The sequence below is a fragment of the Chrysochloris asiatica genome, unplaced genomic scaffold, assembly GCF_000296735.1.
Source record: "Chrysochloris asiatica unplaced genomic scaffold, ChrAsi1.0 scaffold00139, whole genome shotgun sequence".
Taxonomy (NCBI): domain Eukaryota; kingdom Metazoa; phylum Chordata; class Mammalia; order Afrosoricida; family Chrysochloridae; genus Chrysochloris; species Chrysochloris asiatica.
This window is the reverse complement of record NW_006408657.1, coordinates 2,377,786-2,399,478: the sequence shown is the minus strand read 5'-3', so window position 1 is coordinate 2,399,478 and position 21,693 is coordinate 2,377,786. Positions and strand designations below refer to the sequence as shown.

Here is a 21,693-nt window from a genome sequence, read left to right as displayed (position 1 = left end):
GGGGGTTTTTAAGGTGCTGAGTTACAGAAACTTGCACTTCATTTTTCAGGAAGAAACTAGAGGGTCCCAAGTTGTCAAAGTGCTGCTCCTTGCCTCACAGTTGGTGAGCGCTACAACCAATCCTGAGCTGTAGCCCTCACCAGGTGTGGGGCAAGAAGTGAAGTGGGTTTTTGTTTGGTAGTTTTTTTGTCCTCTGTTCTAGATAATGCTGCAGATATTTTAAAGGCAGATTATCATATGTAGTTTTTTTCACAGACTAGAAATACATACTATGTCTATGTTACATTATGCTATGTCAATCTTTATTAGTAAATAATAAAAAAAACCTGGATAATAATCCTGTTTCCTTTAAAAAACAGAAAGTTCCTTAGTTGTGTACTGAAGTTTAAGCATATATTATATATTTAAATAAGGAGTTCTGCTGGTATACTGGGTTACTTGTGGTGCTGCTAACCACAAGATCAGCAGTTCAAATCCACCACCAGTGGCTCCTTGGGAGAAAGATGAGAATTTCTGCTCCCCAAAAGATTTATAGTCTCAGAAACCCCATTCAGAGGGTCACTATGAGTTGGAATAACTCTACAGCATACAATCACCATCATATATTTAAATATATAGCATCTAACATTACAAAGAATTATATACACATAACTATACATGTGGTTTTTAAAAACAGTGTTTTTCTTATTCTTACTTGATCAATATACCTGATATCCCATTATAAAAGGAATTACTCTGGTGGAAAATTGAGAGAAAGATAAGAAACAAGGATTGAAAATCCACGTGGCCACATACACTGTTATGTTATCCCAGCATTTATTAAAATCAATGAATTTGAAATGCAAAATAGTAAAGCAGTGGTTTAAAAGTCAAACCAGCAGTACGTGCACTGAAAGATCTTTTAGATATGTAAAGAATCTTTACAGTAATACTTATTTGATCTTACTTTTAAAAATAATAAGCATTTTTAAATTTAATTGTTAATAATAGTTGACCATGATGTTATGAATAATTATTTAATAATACACAGATATTTGTTCTAAATGTGAACATTCCCTTTTAAATCATACAGCAGGTTATAAGATAAAGTAGTGGATGTTTTAACAAAATATCGTCACTTATAAGTATGTCAAAATATAGGATTTATTACCACCATGCATAATTACATTCTTATGTGGATTCATTATCATTATAAATGGTAATTTTAATTCACTTCTTCATAATTTTGGATTTTGACAATTATACTAAAAAAAAAAAAAAGCCAAATTAGATTTTTATAGTAATCCATGATTTTTCAGAAATGATAAAATACTTTATTCCATTATATGCCTACGCCTGCCCCTAAAAATGTGTTGTTTTGATCTAAACAGGAGGAAACTTCCCTTCTTTAAAATATAATATACACTAAAATATAGAAAGAGAAAACTATGAGCACATATCATATAATAACATTACCTGTTATTCAATTTAAAATTTTAAATTGAATTTTTTTGTGTGTGAATAAATAACATGTATTATTATCTCTGCTAACAATGTACAGCTTTTTTAAAAAACCAAAATGAAGACTGTACTTGTTGTTTTTAATCAGAGTGAAGACAATGAGGGCACAGTAAAAGAATTGTTGCAAAGAGGAGACAACTTACAACAAAGAATCACAGATGAGAGAAAGCGAGAGGAAATAAAGATAAAACAGCAGCTGTTACAGACAAAACATAATGCTCTTAAGGTATTAGAGCTAAAATTCTAATATACCTTGCCTGTGTATTTTTTAAATATATATAGTAAAATATATTGTACAGAAATAAAATCTGCTTAAGAATCTTAATAACCCATAATATACTTTTTATTTCTATTCCATGTGTGCATTTGATTTAACATATTTGAATGGTATCTGAGCTTGAAAGATGTTCTGATAAAAATGAGTTTTAATTGTTTTTACTTAAATGAATTTTTTCTGCATAGTTATTTCATAGATGTTAAATAAGACATCATTCATAGTACTTATACATGCCACCTTTTAAATATACACAGACAGTATTTTTATAAGGTATGTTTTGCATTTGCTTGTGAACACCTGCTTAACTTCCATTATAACCAATCTATGTGTTTTGCTCTTTTCCCTTTAAATGGGCTTCCTGTTTCCTTTACTTTGTTGGTTTTATTGTAGTGTAGGGTGACATTTTTGGCACCATGATACTTTTGAAATCAAAGCTAGGGTTCTACTCCTTTTGTGTTTTAAATAAACTTCCCTTTATCTTTAGGAGAATCACTCTTTGCAACTAACTAAGTATCTACAAAAATCTAATAACATTTATCTACGTATCCTAACATATAATCTGAATCCCTTTGAAGAAGGATTGCTGCTATATTCATATTGAGCTGAGATAGTGTGTGGTTTTTGAGTACCCATGTAACTCATCTGGATTTATGCAGGAAGAACAGAACAGTATGCTAATTTTTCTATATTAATATCTAGGGAGCTCCTGATATGAGGCTGGACATGTGAAAAGTTTTGTGTAACAGCTTTTTTCTTCATTTGCGGTGGATGGTGGTGGTTATGTGCCTTTGAGTCAGCTCCGACTCATAGCGACCCTGTACAGGGTTTCTGAGGCTGTAAATCTTTACGGGTGCAGAAAGCCTCATGTTTCTCCCATGGAACAGCTGATAGTTTTGAACAGCTGATCTTGCGGTTCACAGCTCAATTCGTAACCACTATGCTACCATAGCTCCTTATGATTGCAATATTCACACTCTTCACATATGGGTGGTATTCTCATACTGATAACTGATGAGCCAACTTTTCACTGTAAATAACAGTTTTAGAGCTTTGTAGCCATATAGGTGGATCCACATACTATGTGGATAGAATCTACTTTCTATATGCAAATTATAGGATTACTTTTCCCACATAGTAAGACAACCAAATAAGCACTGCTGAGAATGTAATTACACAATATTGTGCCTGCAAGGAATTCACCAGGAAAGTCTAATTGGCCAGCAGGTGTTCTGAAGGTAAATGCTGATAAATATAGTAAATAGAAAAAGCCTCACGGGAGTGCAACAGCAAACCAGAATGTGCTCAGAAATTCAGCAAGATGTACAATTCACATGCTTCTGATTCTGACCAAGCTTTTAGAAGCATCTACTGGTCATATGATGAGTGTCACACCAAATATGGGTGTTAAAGAGCTATCTGTGATATAAGTAAATAAATTTGTTTAATGTCTCCAAATAATTTTCAATAGTGCATATCACTTTATGCTTAGGCAATAAAAGGAGTTTCTGATTTGATGGCAACCAAGTGCTTTCTCTTTGCAATGTTGAGATTTGTGTCATGGTTGAACTCTGGTTCACATGGCTCGATCTTGGTGCCTTTGAAAAAAGCAACATTCCATCAGGCTTGTCAGAAACATTTATTATCTCCACAGGAGGTTTTGAAATTCTGTTTAAAATATAAACGGTAGTGAACTGTGCAATCCTAATTTCAAACAATTGAGAATGAAGTCTATATCATTCTTGTATATAAATGAAATTAATGAATTGATCAAAATTGTTAACTTCACTTGCCAAACCAGTCTGCACCATACTAGTGTACTCCATCAAGCAAGTTAAGCAACTATGTTAACATGAAAAGTGTCCTTATGAATTATTTCAAAGGTCAAAACTTTCCTAAGCAATGGATATTTCAGCTGTTCTTTGATACTCACTATTTTCTTTTGCTTAAATTAAACTTGTACATGAAACCCTAATTACTACTGTTCTGCATAAAAGTTGTATTCAGAGCTTTTATGTTTCTTGCACTACAAAATGGCATTTCAAGGAATTTTATTGATCAGGGAAGATATTGGGTATATTTGTAAGATCCAGTGCCATCTTCCTCCCCTTTAACGATTTGTTAAATCATCAAGATAATTGGAAACCACATACTTTGTTTCCTTCTTAAAAGTTAATAATTGTGCATTTGGAGCATGATTTTGTAGCATGAAAAAAGTTGGGCATTAAAGCCTTGAATGCAAAAGAGTTGTTTTGTAACATTTAAATAGTAATTTTCATGTATTGTCAAAAATACATAAACAGTGTTCATATTTTTACTCATATAACTTGAAACATTTTTAATATGACTATGTGGCTTTATCTTTCTAATCACAAAATAGTAGTGAGTTATGAAACTCTTTACATGGAATTGTGAAACTAATTGGCTATAGAAGGTATTTTTTGATGGAATCAGGGATAAAGAGAAACATTTTTGGATTATATCTATCTTAAAAATTAAACACAGTTTGTTTGTGCAAGTGTCCAGTCAATTCATTTGTGTTTATATATTAAAGTGTTTCATCTATATATGACATATACTTGGACCTTTCCCCATAATAAATAATTTAATCATTGTATTTGTATGTTTAACATTTTAAATGTGAATTTAATCTAAACTGTACAAGATGATCAACTCAAATTATGTTTAAATAGCTACAGATAGCAGTGTACTATGCATATATATTGATGTTTTAATAATATCTGCACCATGAACAGGATTTGAGATCTCAAAGAAGAAAAAGGGCTCTAGAAATTTCTCATCAGTGGTATCAGTACAAGAGGCAGGCTGATGATCTCCTGAAATGCTTGGATGACATTGAGAAAAAATTAGCCAGCCTACCTGAACCCAGAGATGAAAGGAAACTAAAGGTAATGTTGTTTTAGAATGTCAATACTGGATTTTAATGTTAAAGATGAATTATTTTAACACAGTCTGATTGGATGATTTTTACATGTTGATGTTCTTGTTTCCTCTATTAACATTCTGTTTGATTCTATGCATTTCCTTGTTGTACTGTGTTCTGTTTAAATAAATGTATTAAGTGTTATTCCAGTGACATGATGTTGAAAGAATAAAGTGTTGTACTTTTAAACATGTAAAATTATTTAATGTCTTGAGTTTTCTGGTAAAGTTGTAATTGACTTTGTGTATCTTTGTTCCAGATGAAAAAATGACTTATCTGTATATGGACAACTTCTTTTTCACGTTAGCACATTCATTTCATCAGAGCATCTTCATACATCAATGTCAAACCTCAATAGATTTATTTGCATATTGTCTGAAGATTTGTTTTTATTATTTTACACTTTTTATTTTGCTCCATTCCCTGTTGAGTTCCCTGAAATTCTAAAAAGGAAATAAATAAATTATCTACTTACTCTCTAAATTATATTCTACATGAATGGTCCCCAATAAATAATGAGTAAGAACTGCAACTGTCAACCCCTAAAACACAAATGAGTTTCAGAAGAAAGAAAACAGTAGACATTTAAATATTTTCTTAATTAGAATATCCAAAATTGAGCATTCAAAGGATAACTGAGGAACTATTTAGATGACTGTGTGAGGACACCTTCCCTATCTATAAATTTTGAAGAATGACATTAAACTGACCACAACCGATGACATTTCTGAGAGAAATATTTACTGATTGCAGGTTGGTTGATGTGGTTAGCTAACTGCCCTGGGCCCTGTATTGGTTTTGCTCAATAGGAAATTGATCGTGAATTGCAGAAGAAGAAAGAGGAGCTGAATGCAGTGCGTAGGCAAGCTGAGGGCTTGTCTGAGGATGGGGCCGCAATGGCAGTGGAGCCAACTCAGATCCAGCTCAGCAAGCGCTGGCGGGAAATTGAGAGCAAATTTGCTCAGTTTCGAAGACTCAACTTTGCACAAATTGTGAGTTGTCACTGGCAAACTCAAGTATGTGTTTGCAACTACTACTCTATTAACAGAAGCCAACTAACAAAAATAAATTTAAAAATCTGGGTGCAATTTCAAACTTCTGAAAGTTAGTATTCCTCACTTTGAACTTCTATAAGACTAGTTCTTAACTTTGCAAATTAAAACTATAATGAATTAACTAATAGGTACCAGTCCCCCTTATCAAATTTAAAAAGTACATCTTAATTTTTTTGCCACATCATTTTTTTCATAACATTGGCAACATGAATTTGTCAACTTATCATACATTTACTTTATTTCAGTGTCTAATTCAAAACTATGCATTTCTTTCCTGAGATCATCCCATGCTAATTTTACTTTCATAATGTATGAGATATGGTAAATAATAAATGGTTTTGAAAGCTTCTTCATATATCAACTTGTACCAGGCCTTATATTATGATTCAATGACTAATAATGCTTTAGTGTTCATTTAATAGGTTGAAATACTTATTAGAAGATTCCTAGCAGGGTGGTTGATAATTGATAACAGGTTGAACAGTATTCATCAAGGTCATTTACCAATATACTACAAGGCAAAAGGAAAACGAACAACTGTTTTTCTTTCAAACAACTATGTGGAAGTTTTGTGATTCTTAGTTTTATTTGTATTAAATATAATCCATAGGGATTTCCTGGCTGATACGTGTACTTTTTGTATTCTGAGATATACTATAAAGTGAAGAGGAATAGTTACTATACTATTCTTCAGTCATGCAAAGAAAGCACTACTCACAAAACCAGATCATCAAAGTTTGAAAAATAAGGCTTTCTTTGTATGGTATGAGGAATTATCGGAAACTAACAGATATCCTATAAAAATGACTCTTCCATTAGAATCAACCCAGAAATGAGACTTCTCATGAATTTCCTCTATAATATGGTGTAAGAAATACTTTGAAAGGCCTGTAGAGCAGTTAACATAACTTTATCTTACCAGTGTATACATTTAGCTAATATTGCTTATTAACCAATGAAAAATACATTGCATATCATGTGTGACTTTTTCCACTTAAAAAAAATCACAAATTTGTTACTTTTTTATGAAATCCAATATAGTTAACTTTAAATTAGATGAATATTCTGAGAAATTAGAAGAAACATTATAGGAAAAAATGAGAGTAGTTTGCATCTGAAGTCCTCTTCCAGCTGATTGCACATTTCAGCTTATTACCCTTCATATTAGATGCTATGAACATATGTCATAAATCACTTGCACCAACAGAAAGCTTGTGTCTGCCAATGCAAAATGAAATGTTTAAGGCAACTATAAAGAAAATTTAAGTCATTGTTTTGTTTTGATGAATATATCATTCAGGAAAATGATCTGATTACAACTCATTTCTCCATCCCAGTTTCCCCCACAACTTGACATAATGCAGTATTAACATTTTAAAATCCTACACAAGTTTTTAAGGAGTCCTGGTACTGTAATGGGTTACATGTTGGACTGCTAACCTCAGGGTCAACAGTCTAAATCCACCAGCTGCTCCTCAGGAAAAAGATAATGCTTTCTGATCCTGCAAAGGTTTGACTCCTCAGAAACACTACACAAGGTCCCTATGAGTCAGATTTTACCTTGGATTGTAATTAGAACTATAGGATGATATAGATAGATAATACAGAAATAAATGGATGATTGATAGATAGATAGATAGATAGATAGATAGATAGATAGATAGATAGATGATAGATAGACAGATAGATCCAACATATATTAACATACTCCTCTGATTATTAATCTGTCTTACAAACTAATATGACCATGGCCACTAGTTTCAGTGATCAGTACAGATCATTCTAAATATGTTGCTGTTATTAAGTGCCATCAAGAGGGTTCCAACTCATAGCAACCCTGTATACCATTTCCAGGGTGCGGCTGGTGAATTTGAACCGCAGCCTTGCGATTCAATTAGACCTTGCAATACAGTGATTATCCTAGAGTGCCATACCAGTATTCCATTCTAAATATAGTTACATGAAATAGTCACAAGTGACCAAATGAACCAAGAATTACATTGGGAATAATCCTCTAAAGGCCCTGATGCTGCTCAAGCAGTCTTCAGCATTACCTCCTCACCACCACCTCACTTCCCTTTTTCTCTTTCTTTCATCTTTCTTTCTCTCTTACTTTTTCCTCTCTTCTCTCCAGAGAGCAACCCTAGACCTCACTGGACTCCTATACTGACAGTTCCTGTTATCGTATATTAACAATAGCAATTCAAGCTCCTACGCAGTACTCTACAATGACTCCGAGTTGAAACCTGAGCTTGAAAAGTGAACTTTATTTTACTTATTTCAGTGATAAAGCCTCATCAATGGATTAAGCAGTGTGAAATGAATGCACTTAGGGGACTATGTCCATGGCAGAACTCTGCATGAGGATAGTAAAGCTCCGAAAAGACCTTGTAGGACAGCAGGACAGATGAACACAGAGGAGAAGGGGTTCTGTGCATCATAGTCTTTGGACAAACCAGGAGACTATAAGTAAGGGACAGCACGCTTGCAGAACGCAGGCGACATTCTCCAGGTATTCACCATGGAAAATGCCTGCCCTAATTAGGAACACAAGATATTTCTCATGTTGTCCCTGTTGACTTAGAAACTAGGCTAAGCAGTGAAGATTAGGCAATGACTATAAGCTCTACATGAGGGATTTTTGTTGTATTTTTTAAAGCACTGTGGTTTAGTTAAAAAAAAAAAATAATAATAATAACAACTCTCTTGGGTGAATAGCCCAGAATGTCAATCTGATAGCATTCACATTCTGGGTAATTCTCTCTCAACCTCATTTCCTTCATCTGTACAATGGGGATAATTTATTTGTGAGAATTAAATATGGGAACATATTTAAAACACCTGCTCTATGCTAGAGACTCAATGAATCATAGTTTTCTTTATATGAAGTAGCACTGGGAAAGATAATCACTGTTAATGAAAAATAAACAATAAATATTAATACCCTTAGAAACCAATATAAAAACTAGACTCAGTAGGTAGTAGTGATTTAAAAATGATATTAATGATAAGTCTAGTGTTGTCTTGTTTTGTTTTTTAAGGTATAAGATTTCATAATCCTTTTGTCAGGTTGTTTTGCTAAAAACAGAATATTTGTTAAACATTCATGCAAAGCTGGTGATTCTGTTAATAAAGCGATAATTCTTGATAAACTTGCCAACAAAGCTCCATTCAAACTCTTATCTTCTACAGGATGGTATGTGTCCTGGTATCATAGTGGGTTACATGTTGTGCTGCTAAATACAATGTCCGCAGTTCAAGTCTACCATGCACTCTGCAGGAGAAAGATGAGGGAGGGTTTCTGCTCCTTTAAAGATTTACCATCGCAGAAAACCCATACAGGGTCTCTGTGAGTTGGAAACAACTCCACGGCACACCACCATCACCACAGGATGATAAAGAAAATAAAGAAAACATATAAAGATTTAAAAGACTCCATAATAGAGAAGCATGCATACTTTTTAAAGCTTAAATGCAGCATTTAGCAGTTAACCTTAGAGAGTACAAATAAATTCAACAACAAAATTGCACCACGAGGTAGCCACTGTAATCCAGGGCTCATGTGAATCCTACAGAACACAACTAAACAGCAGATTTCTCATCAACAAAAGTTGTTAGAAAACAATAGAATGCTATCTTCCTGGAAAACTTTGAAGAGAATGAGTATTCCACAACACTTAATTACTTGTTTTCATGAGGAACCTGTACATTGACCAAGGGGCAGTCATTAGAGCAGAACAAAGGGACACCGAATGGTTTAAAATTAGGAAAGCTGTGTGTCAAGGTTGTATTCTTTCACCAGACTTACTCTGTATACTGAACAAATAATCGAGAAGCTGGATTATAAGAAGAAGATCGTGGCATCAGGACTGAAGGAAGACTCATTAACAACCTGTGATATGAAGACCATACAACCTTGCTTGCTGAAGTGAAGAAGACTTAAAATACTTACTAATGAAAGTCAAAGAACACAGCTTACAGTATGGATTACATCTCAATGTAAAGAAAACACAAATTGTCACCACTGGACCAATAAATAACATCATGATAAATGGAGAAGCGATTGAAATTGCCAAGTCTTCATTTTGCTTAGATCCACTATCAACACTCTTGGAAGCACAAGTCAAGAAATCAAACAACTTATTGTATTTGGCAAATCTGCTGCACAAGACCTCCTCAAAGTGTTTAAGAACAAAGATGTCAGTTTGAGAACTAAGGTGTGCCTGACCCAAGTCATATTTTCCATAGTTTCATATGCATATGAAAGTTGGACACTGAATAAGGAAGGCCATAGATGAATTGATGCATTTGAGCTATGTGTTGGAGAACAACATTAAAAGTACCATGGACTTTTAACAAATCTGTTTTGGACGAAGTACAAACAGAATGCTTCTTTGAAGCCAGGATGGCAGCACTTCATCTCTCACATTTCAGACATATTATCAGGAGGAGAGACCATTCCGTGGAGAAGGATATCATGTTAGGTAACTTGGAGGGTCAACAAAAATGAGGATGATCTCCAATGAGAGGTATTGGCACAGTGGCAGCAGCAAATGTCTCAAGCTTAACAACAATTGTGAAGATGGTGCAACACTGGTCAGTGTTTTGTTCTGTTCATAAGGCCACTATGAATCATCACCTAACAACAGCAACATCATGAATCCCTAAAAGACATGTCAAACATAGAATAGCCAAAATATTCTCCTTCCCTCTATAATTTGGCCCCTACCAAGTTCTTCAGGTATTAATAAACTGAAAGTAGATAAAAAATGAAGAAACAAACAAACCTGGACATCATCTGTAATTCTTCTTTTTCCTTATATCATCCATGAAATTTATTTTAAAAACTTTTGGATTTTGATATGCTAATTACATGTATAATTGGACCACTCTTTTTTATCTGTCTTTGTTGTGGATATTGTTGTTGTTAGGTGCCATCGAGTTGGTACTGACTCATAGCGACCTTGTGCATAACAGAACGGAACACTACGCAGTCCTTGGCTAACCTCACAATTGTTGCCACTCTTAAGCCCACTGATGCTGCCACTTTGCCAATCTATCTCTCTGGGGGTCTTCCTCTTGTTCTCTGACCCTCCACCTTACCAAACATGATATCCTTCTCTCCCTCCTGACAACATGCCCGAAGTATGAGAGACGAAGTCTGCCATCCTTGCCTCCAAGGAGCACTCTGGCTATACTTCTTCCCTATAATTTATAGCCATAACGTATTTTCATCTGGCTAACTTCAACAGTTCTCTAACCTTGGCTTCTAGTTTTTTGAAATCTATGTTGTATTCTCTCATGTAAAGCCAGAGGACTACTTCCAATGCCTCTGCTGTATAAGAAATTCGTAATAATTTGTGAAAAGGATACACTCATTAGAACTTTTATATATAATCTGAGAAGTTAATTTTCTTTGGCCGGGTTTTCAGAGAAGCACAACTAGTGAAATATCTATATAAAGAAAAGTTTGTTATCAAGAAAATGGATTATAATTTTAGGGTCCCAGATCCCCAAATTAAAAGAGAAAGCCTTTCACAAGTGTCCATTACATAGGGAGCCGATCACACCCCCAAAAAATCATCCCTTCAATTGATTGGATGCTCATAGCTACTCACTATAGAGCTAACTCTGCCTGTATTAGATTTCATCACTATCGGAATAAACACATCTGTATAGCTCTGGTAGCATAGTGGTTACGAATCGGGCTGCTAACCTTAAGTTTGGCAGTTCAAAACTACCAGCGGTTCCTCAGGAGAAAGATGAGGTGTTCTGCTCCCATAAATATGTACAGCCTCTGAAACCCTGTACAGGGACCCTCGCTATGAGTCGGAACCGACTCCACGGCACATAACAACAACAACAACAACATAGCTAAACTTCTGGAAATTCTGGCCAAGGCAAGTTTAAACAGAGCCCTAAGCATTATAGTCTGCCCTTCTAAACTTGACACCTATAAACTATATGCATATTCCCTAAATAAAGAAAATTATAAAGTCATGCTTGTGTTTAACAAGATATAACTAAAACAAGTACAACTGAAAATTCACTGGCCCCATTTGCATCTTATATGGTACAAATAAGCACAGCAAAAATGTTTGATGCACACATGCAAAACAAAACAAAAGGTATGTATTCATTTAAATGTCATAAGGCTATTCTGTAAGCCAGCCCACTTCCCATAGGCACACAACCTTACTTGGTTTAGGACCCTAGAGTTCATAGCTCATCTGTCTTTCCATGCCACCACCTCTCCTGTTGTCTCTGTTGTCTGCTTTTCCAGGCAGGAATCCCAAGCTCCATTTATGCTCTTTCTAATTGTTGGTCCTGGGATCATCTGAATTGAAAGATTGACTACTCCTCCATATTAGTTACACATCTCCTTCAGTTACAGTTCTGGCAATCACAATTAATCCTACTAACAATTTACTCACAATGGAAATCATTTAATTCTATCAGCTTGTTCTCCCATCTCCTTTCACCAGACCTATCTAGAAAAGAGGAAAACTAGTCAGTGAAGATTCTCCACTGTGCCCTCACACTCATGAAAGCTTGGAAGTCAAACACTTTATGCCTTCCAGTTGTTGTTGTTGTTGTTAAGGCCGTTGAGTCTGTTCTGACCCATAGCGATGCTGTATAGGGTTTCCAAGCAGCAACTGGTGACGTTGAACCACCAACCTTTTAGTGCACATGGCTTTACAGTCCGGTGCATTAACCCACAGCACCACACCAGAACTCCTTATTCCTTAATACCCCCCCCCCCCATTTTTGATGTTGTTGTTGTTGTTGTTACGTGCCTTCGAGTTTCCAAGGAACAGCTGGTGAGCTTGAAGCACCAACCTTGAGGTTTAAACCAACTTTGCAACCCAGTGTATTAACCCTGTGTCATACTAAGTCTCCCCATTTTTGATAGTCGAAGTCTAAATTGCCTGTCCCTATCAATTTAGTATACAAGGAGGCAAGCATATTCCTTGATCTTAAGTCTTCCATTCTGGTTGGAGTTTTAAGCTACTGTGTCTATAAGCAAAAGTCCAGTCCAACAAATTATAGCAATTGACACCGCTCACAGTACCATGCATCTTTATCTTCATCTGGTCAGGTTCTGGTCAGCTCAGCCTTAGCTATCCAAGCTAAATCAAATGGGTGCCAGCTACAAGTTTGGGAGTTCACACACTCCTGCCTGCACTTCAAACCAGCTAGCCCCTTCACTTTCAGCCTTACCCCTCAGGGGCTACATCAGTGCCTGTAAGCTCAGAATTTCACACAACTCTGTAAACTTCAGACCAATCAGCCTTCCTTATTCTCTCATCTCAACGTCATTGGATGACAATAGAACATGTCCATACTCACCCCTTGTCTTGTTGCTACATTTCCCCTAATTTCACTCACACATAGACCCAGGTGGTCACCTAGGAGCATATGGCTGATCAGTTCCCTTTAAATTTCAGTCCTAAGAAGGGTATTTTCTTTGCTTTGTTGACTCTAAAACACAAAATGCCAAATTGTGTCTGCTTTTTTTTTTTTTTTTTTTCCCTCTGCTGTCTTTCAATCATGAATCTCCTGTTCTATTAGCTGTGCTGAGTTGGTCTGCAAGTCTTTTCAATTGCAAATGTCCCAACTGTGAAGATTCTGGGTCTGGCTCAGGATTCCACATAAGGCCCCATAGTCTGCATTGTCTTAAACCAAGAATCCTATTTTTTCTAGGCAAGTTTTAACTCCCCTTTTAGCAAATCCAGTCAAGTCTATGCTGAAGTCAGACTGACAGGTTTTCTGTAATCATCACATGCAATATTCATTTCTATTGTACATTTTTGGCTATTTTGCAATAATAGTCTTGAGAAACCATTTTTCATAAGGCAGTCAAACACATAAACCTTTTGAAAACACTCAAAATTTAAAAGACTAAATCTTGTCTTCTACCTTGAACTAGACTCATTCATATGCATATGGATTCGGGCCTCTGGCTGGGTGGATTCCAGTAGGTCAAGGCCCTATATCAGCCATTCTTTTTAACTGGTATGTCAAAGGTTCCAGGCAACTCCAGAAGTTGAGGCTCTCCCCTCTGCTTGAGTATTTTCCCCAATGCCCCTTCATTCTTTCTCTTATAAAACCAGATGCTTCCTTGAGTCGGGAGCTATTGCAATGAATCCTGATCCTGATGCCAACTGCAAAAACCATGTGGGGACATTGTCTGACTTCCTCTCACTCTATAAGGGGGAAAGAGGACCAAACTCAAAATCCACACAAGGCCTATGAAGTGGAGGTCAGACATGCCTCCAATTTTTAAAATTAGTCAGACTTGAGAATCAGTTTAGAAAACTCATCCTTGTCATTAAGTTTCTCTAAAAGTTATCTAAAAGTTAGTTCAGGTTTTCTAGAGAAGCAAAATCAGGGATGTATATATTGTTGTTGTTAAGTGCCATCAAGTTGGTTCCTACCAACCCTGTATAGGGTTTCTGAGGAGTGGTTGGTGAGCTTGAACAACTGAGGTTGCAGGTCAGACTAACTTTGCAGTCCAGTGCAGTAACTCACAGCACCACACCAGGGCTCATAAATATATGTATATATATTCAGATAAGTTTATTATCAAGGAAATAGGTTACACTTGTAGAGTCCCAGGTCCCCAGTGGAAGAGAGAGATAGAGCCTTTCTCAAGTGTCCATTACATTGGGAGCAGGCTAAACCCCAAGGAAGCATTCCTTCAATTGATTGGTTACCCACCATAGAACTAAATATGACTTTATTAGGTTTAATCACCATGAGAATAATCACATCTCAACTGCTTAAACTCTGGAAATCCTGGCCTTGTCAAGTTGACACAAAATTCTAATCATTACTGTAATATTTGCTTGGAGTTTTGTAAAGTTATATATTTCCATGCACCTCATACCTATATATGCAGAGTTCAAGATGAAATATGCTTGCTCACAATAGCACACTGTATTATGGTTACTTCTGAAAATGATATACTGAGGAAAGATAAATTTCCTGAAATATAACACTCAAGTGGAAAAGAGTAAATATGAAAAGTGTTAAAAAAAGTAATATACTAAAAAAGGGTAGCTTCTAACACATCATAAAAAATTTAAATTATTAAAAGTACTGTTTTCACATTATACATTTTTCTTAACAATAGTTAAAGAATTAATTTTTTTATTAGAATTACTTCAAATATCATAATCTTTCTGACATTTAAAGTAGGTCTCCAGAGAATAATTTTGTAAGAAAAGATCCCTGACATAAGTATAAACATTCTTTCACTAACTGGTTAAAATTATTTGGATTATAATATGTTACATCTGCAATGAGAATCTACTCACCTCTCATTTGTCAGTTTGTCGTACCATGATAGCTTGCATGTTGCTGTGATGCTGGTATTGTAAATACTAGCAAGGTCATCCATGATGGACAGGTTTCAGCTGAGCTTCCTGACTTTCTCATACTTTGGACATTTTATCAGGAGGGACCAATCCCTGAAAAGGGATATTGTGCTTGATAGAGTGGAGGGTCAGCAAAGAAGAGGAATCAGTGCCAGCGCAATGGGCTCAAGTGCAACAATAAATTTGAGGATGCATGCCTGAGTAGTGTTTCTGTCTGTTCTTCATAGGGTCACTATGAGTAGGAACCTACTCAGCTGCACCTAACAACAACAAACATTCACTTCTAACTGATCTAAACAATAGCCCTACCAAGTAACTTACTTTTATTGACATTTGACTGTGAGGAAAATAAAGTTATATGATGTCCAGAAATTTGTTAGTGAGTACATGGAAGGAACTGTAGACCTAAATTTGGACTCAGTACTTCTGAAAGTATTGTGGGAGTGTTTCAGAAAGGATTTATGGGTAAAACATGTCTGGAAAACACCGGGTTAAACAAAGTTTCCTTACTCTACAACTTCTAGAGGCTTTTGATATGCTAATGTGATTATAAAGCTCTTCAAGGGGAATAGATTTTTCAGACTTTCACATCTGGACAGTTGCAGTATAAAGGAGGGAATTTTTTTTTTTAATTTCAAAATGATTATAGTATTTTTCTTTGAGTGGTTGTGAAGAAAGAGTATTCTTCATCAAATATTTTAGGAAAAACATCATCATACTATTAAGCTTTTATTATTTGAGATTTTCATAAAATGAAGCACAAATATAACAGAAATATATTATCTCGGAATAGGATATATATAGAGAGAGAGAAAGAGAGAGAGAGAGAGAGAGAGAGAGAGAGAGCAACAGTGCTGCTTGCTACCACCATATATAAAAATAATGTCTATACCTAGATTTCATCCTTCCATGTTGAAATTTTCACTTGTATTCTCTTATATCACATAATTTATTTTGAGAATAAATAAGAGAAACATTTTCTTTGTACAACTTCTCCAAGGATATTTTTTTCTTTGCCTTGAAGTAACAATGAAGATTGTCAGCTGTCAATGCAAGATCCTTGGGGAATTTGGAAATGTAAATTATTTTCTTATGTAGTGACAGAATGTCCTTTTGTTATTGGAGCTGGGAATATCAAACACTAATACACGGTTGCTAAGGGAAGTGTTGAACCAGGAGATAGCTGCTTACAGATTTTCTTTGCTCTCCCCTCTAGTTTTGTAATTAACATGTCACAAGCCTTAAGAAAGAAATTAAATAATTCAACATTCTGTGCTTTTCTAGACTTTTGGGAACAATAGGTAGTGACATATTTATAGTAATTATTTTCCCTAGTCTCCAGTCATGTGTATAACCAGTTTAATGGATGCTTACCAAAGAAAAATATTCAGCTAGGAAAATCTTTCAGGAACACGACTGTTGATACACTGTTCTCAATTCAAATGCATGAAACTTTTGAATATAATTTTGTAAAAAAAAGTCTTAAGCTCATGTTGCTTTGTTGTTGTTAGGTGCCATTATGATATTTTTTACTAAAAATAACTTAATGTTACAGTGTAGAACTGTCCCACAGAGTTTTCTAGACTATAATCTTTTGGAGAGCAGATCAACAGGTTTTTTATTCTGCAAAGAGGTTGGATAGATTTGATTCACCAACTTTTCAGTTGCAACCAAGTATTAACCATTGCACCACCATGATTCCTTTAAAAAACAGCTAAACCCAAAATATGTGGGACCTTCAAAATTTTGTAGAAAAATTTCACTATCTTTTAATTCCATTAGCATTTTGAAGGAACTTCCCTTCCAAGGTATCCAAAAATCAGAATATCAGTTTATATAATTTTGAACCGGGATTGGGGACCTAATGCCTAGGGGACGATTTGAAAGACATTTTAGGGCAAAAGATGTGGACCTAAGTAATGTAACCGAGAGATGATAATGAAAAGCTGACCTAAATTTAGAATCTTCAATACTGTCCTAAGTATATAAAGAAGAATAGCTAACCCACCAAACTCCTCCAAACATAACACACACAAACACACAAGATCAATAATGATAGCATTACGGTCATTCATCAGTCAGGGATTCGGACTAGTGAGGGAAAAACAAAACTTTGAAAATAAAATCCGAGGGTTGATCGGATTTTCTTTTATACTAATCACAATGCTCTAGAATTCTGAACTGAGAAATTAAATTAAGACATGAATTAAGTTAGGTGAACACCTTAGAGTTCTGTTGTTGTTATTGTTAAGCATCTTAGAGACATTGCTGACTCTTAGTGACCCTGTATAGTTTCCAAGTAGCAGCTGGTGAGTTTGAACCACTGGTCTTGTGCTTCAAACAAACCTTGTGGCCCAGTGCTTATCTTACATTGCCATACCAGAACTCTTCTATAGAATCCTAAATCAAACCTCTCTTGAGAAGGTTCTAAGAGACACGCCAAATTACATTCAGTAAAGACTGTGTCTTATAAGGTTACTTCTTGTTTTTAAGTACTGAAGGTTCTGGCTTAGTATTTCTGAGTATGTAAGTCTTTGTGTGAGCAGAAAGCCTTATCTTTCTCCCATGGAGCAGTTGATAGGTTTCAACCACTGAATTTAAAGTTCACAGTACATTGCTTACCCTACAGTGCCATTGAACTCCCAAAAGCTTGTTGTTGCTATTAAATGCATCAAGTCAGTACCTATTTATAGTGACCTTATGCACCACAGAATAAAACACTGCCCTGTTTTACGCCATCCTCACAATCGTTGCTACACTTGAACCCATTGTTGTTGCCACTGTGCCAATCTGTTGCATTAGGTTTCTTCCTTTTTTTCACTGACTCTCCACTTTACCAAAAGCATGATGTTTCTCTCTAAGGAATGATCCCTTTTGATAATATGTCTAAAGTATGAGAGACAAAGTCTGGTCATCATGGTTTCTAAGGAGCATCTGACTACACTTCTTCCAACACAGATTTGTTTGCTCTTTTGGCAGTCCATGGTACTTCTAATAGTTTCCTCCAACCCCATAACTCAAATGCATTGATTTTTCTATGCTCTTCCTTATTCATTATCCAACTTTCACATGTATATGAGGTTGTTTAAAATATCATTGCTTGTGCCAGGCGCACCTTAGCCCTCAAACTGACATCTTTGTTCTTGAACACTTTAAAGAGGTCAAAAGCTTACTTGTTGTTAAGTGCCATCGAGTCAATTCCAACTCATAGTGACTAGCAGCCATCTAAAATATGGTGATTGGTCTCTACTCATCCAGAGTAAAAAGGAAGCAAGGAAACCAAAGACTCAGAGAATAAACTACTTATGGGACTAATACTCTACATGAACCATGGCCTCATCTACACTGAGACCAGAAGTAAATGGTGCCCAACTGCTATTACAAACTATCCTGATCAGCACCAATAGATGGATCCTGAAATAGTAGGAGAAAAAGGTGGAACAGAGTCTAGAGACTAGTAGAGAGTTGAGAACTAGAGACTATTGCTTTGAGATACTTCTTAAACCTTCAACTAAAACTAACTCCTGGGGTCAGTTTTTAGTTAAATCGCAGATTGATTCATAAAATAAGAATGTCCTTCATAAGTAAGGCAGTTTTTTGAAAACAAATCTTTCTTATAAGTCTAAATGGCCTAAGTATCTTGAAAATAATTAAGGAGAAAAAATGAAAGGAAACCTTAACTTTAGAACATAATACAAATACACAGGTGTATTTGAAAATGAGTAAATAGAACTTCTAGAAAATAAAATCGTTACTTAAAAAATAAGTAAATATTAAGCAATTAGTTAAACATATCTTAAAAGAAAATTGGAAGTTCATTTTGAGAAAATTATCAGAATAGATCACATAAAGATTAAAAAGGCAAAATACGAAAAACACACAGAACAAAATGAATAAGAAGCTTCATGTTAGAAACAAATTTAAAATGGATAAACCAGAGAGAATATTTTGGTGTTGTTAAGTGTCTTCAAAATGATTCAGACTCATAGTCAGTTTCCAAGGAGTGACTGGTGAGTTTGAACCACTGATCTTCCAGTTCAAACAAACATTGTAGTCAAGTGCTTATCCTGCAAAGTCATACCAGGACTCCAGAGAGAATGTGTAAGAGCTGATAATTTAAAGGATAATGACCAAAATTTTCCCAGAAATGAAGGAAAATGAGTCCAAGAGTAAAGATATGCATTTGCATCAAAAGATAAAAGAATATAAGTAAATCTGTCCCTGCTACAAGATTGTATAAATATCTATTTCTTTTTTAAATCAGAGAACACGCATTGTTCAACAGGAATGGTTTATGTAATTGACAGTTATGATAATGATGAACAATGTCTCTTAAAATTCTGTAGGTCAGTATTTATAATGTGGATTTTACTCATTCTGAAAAATCTGTTGTTGTTTTTGTAACTTGTTAACTAAAAACAAGATTTCACTAAATATTTGAGTCTTGCATAAAGTTAGTATCTTCTTTTATGATTAAAAGAGATGATGAAACACCAAACCGAATGAGAGATGAAATTCCACCTTATTTTTACTAGAGTCCCTCATTTCGTCAACATGCAGAAATGTTGATGTATGGAGTGGCCTGATACGCCCAAAGCCAAACTTTTAGTTTTTCTGGTTGATGTTTTCCTATAAACCTGGCAAGTGCATATAGGACTACAAATAGCACTGTCGTTGTTAATTGTCCTAGAGTTGCTTCTGACGCATAACAACCCAGTATAAAGTTTCAAGCATTGGCTGGTAGGTTTGAACCACCAAAATTTCATTTCAAACTGAATTTGTGGTCCAGTGTTTATCCTACAGTGCCACACCAGGACAATGGTTCTGTTTTGTCTAATAGCTGTTTTAGTGCTCCAAAGGAGATCTTGCAGAATTTATAATGCATCTTAATTTTAGAGTACTATTATATATCCTGGCTTGGGGCTGTAGGATAAGCACTGGATGGTAGTAAAAACTCACCAGCTGCTCCTTGGAAACCCTATACAGGGTCGCAATTAGTCGCAACTGACTCAATGGCACTAAACAATAACACTAACATTAATATGATAGTAGTCCTGGTGTGGCATGATTGGATAAGCACTGGACCATAAAGGTTAACAAAAACAACGAACGTTAATGAGACATACGGGAATTCTGGTGTGGCACTAGGCAGTTCAAACCCACCAACTGCTATTTGGAAATCCTTTACAGGGTCGCTGTGGGTCAGAACCCACTCAATGACACTCAACAAAAACAATCAGTTAATATGATAGAAACAATATAGCAATTCTGAAGTAGTAGAGGGAAAAATAATACATAATATATTCAAAGAAAGTGAATAATCTAAAAAGAAAACTGAAGCTTTTGAACTTTCATAGAATTAGTCAAGTATATTATGTAACTAAATTAACACAGAACTTTAGGTTTGCTGAATCTCTATAGCCCAAACCTATTGTTGGCATATAGCGTAGTGGTTACGAATCGGCCTGTGAGCCTTAAAGTCAGCAGTTCGAAACTACAAGCTGTTCTGCAGAAGAAAGATGAGGCTTTCTGCTCCCGTAAAGATTTACAGCCTCGGAAACCCTGTACAGGATCCCTATGAGTTGGAACGGACTCCATGGCGCATAACCACCACCACCAGTGTTGGCATATTAAATAAGGTGGCAATTTCAATTTAAAATTGTTTATGTTCAAGCAAAAAATATTATAAATAATATCTATATAATGTATTATCTCAGAAATATTTCTTCAAATGAGTGCCTCTAAATAACATGATCAATGGAAAATATGACAGTAAAAGTGTTAAAACAGATTCACTGCTTATATTAAGATTAATTATTGGATACTTAGGCTGTGTCTATTTTAGTTACATAATTTTTTTCATTTTCATCTTCTGAATTAAAGTTGCAATAGTAGATTTTGCTAAAATTCAAGTTGATATCAACTATAGAAACAGACATAAAATATAATCTTTGTTGTAGAAATATATGAAGGTACTTCAAAAAGGTTACTGGAGAAATTTCATGATTTTCAAATTACATTTTCACGAACTTTCTGAATGCCCCTTTGTGTTATGTTAAATTAATTTTCAATGGAAAATTAATGCTTTACTCAAAATTATTTTGATGGCAGATGTTTTAATTATGTTTACAAATATTGGATAAAATACAAAAGTATGTCTGATGCACTTATTGATGCATACATTTTTTTAAATGTTTTATTGTGAATTATATGATAGTTTACATGGGAGAACATTAGTTTTACATTCATTCTATTATATATTGTTTCATTGCCATGGTTCCAATCCCCTCCATGCATCATCAACCAACCAAAGTGTATACACTGCAAGCCTGCCCACTACACTATCCCCTGCCCCCCTTCAGTCTTCAGCGCACAGTCGCTCTCCCTCTCTGGATCAAAAGTCCCCAGCTGCTCCATTGCTCCACGACATCATCTCTGCCTCCATCTCAGGCATCACTGCTTCTCTGGGTAGGGTCCCGCTCTCGGCTCTTCTCCATTGATGGTCCTAGGGACCTCAGCTCCTAGACTGGAAAGTTAATC

General features: G+C 35.3%; 1 protein-coding gene across 2 annotated transcripts in view; it reads left to right on the top strand.

Annotated features, from left to right (window-relative positions):
- Positions 1–21,693, top strand: part of LOC102838260 (dystrophin-like) — a 3,237,302-nt gene that overhangs the window by 1,469,594 nt on the left and 1,746,015 nt on the right. For both annotated transcript variants that reach the window (XM_006870143.1, XM_006870144.1), the window contains exons 39-41: positions 1,589–1,726; positions 4,531–4,683; positions 5,528–5,710. In XM_006870143.1, the coding sequence (XP_006870205.1) occupies positions 1,589–1,726; positions 4,531–4,683; positions 5,528–5,710 (474 nt within the window). The remainder of the gene's footprint in view (positions 1–1,588; positions 1,727–4,530; positions 4,684–5,527; positions 5,711–21,693) is intronic.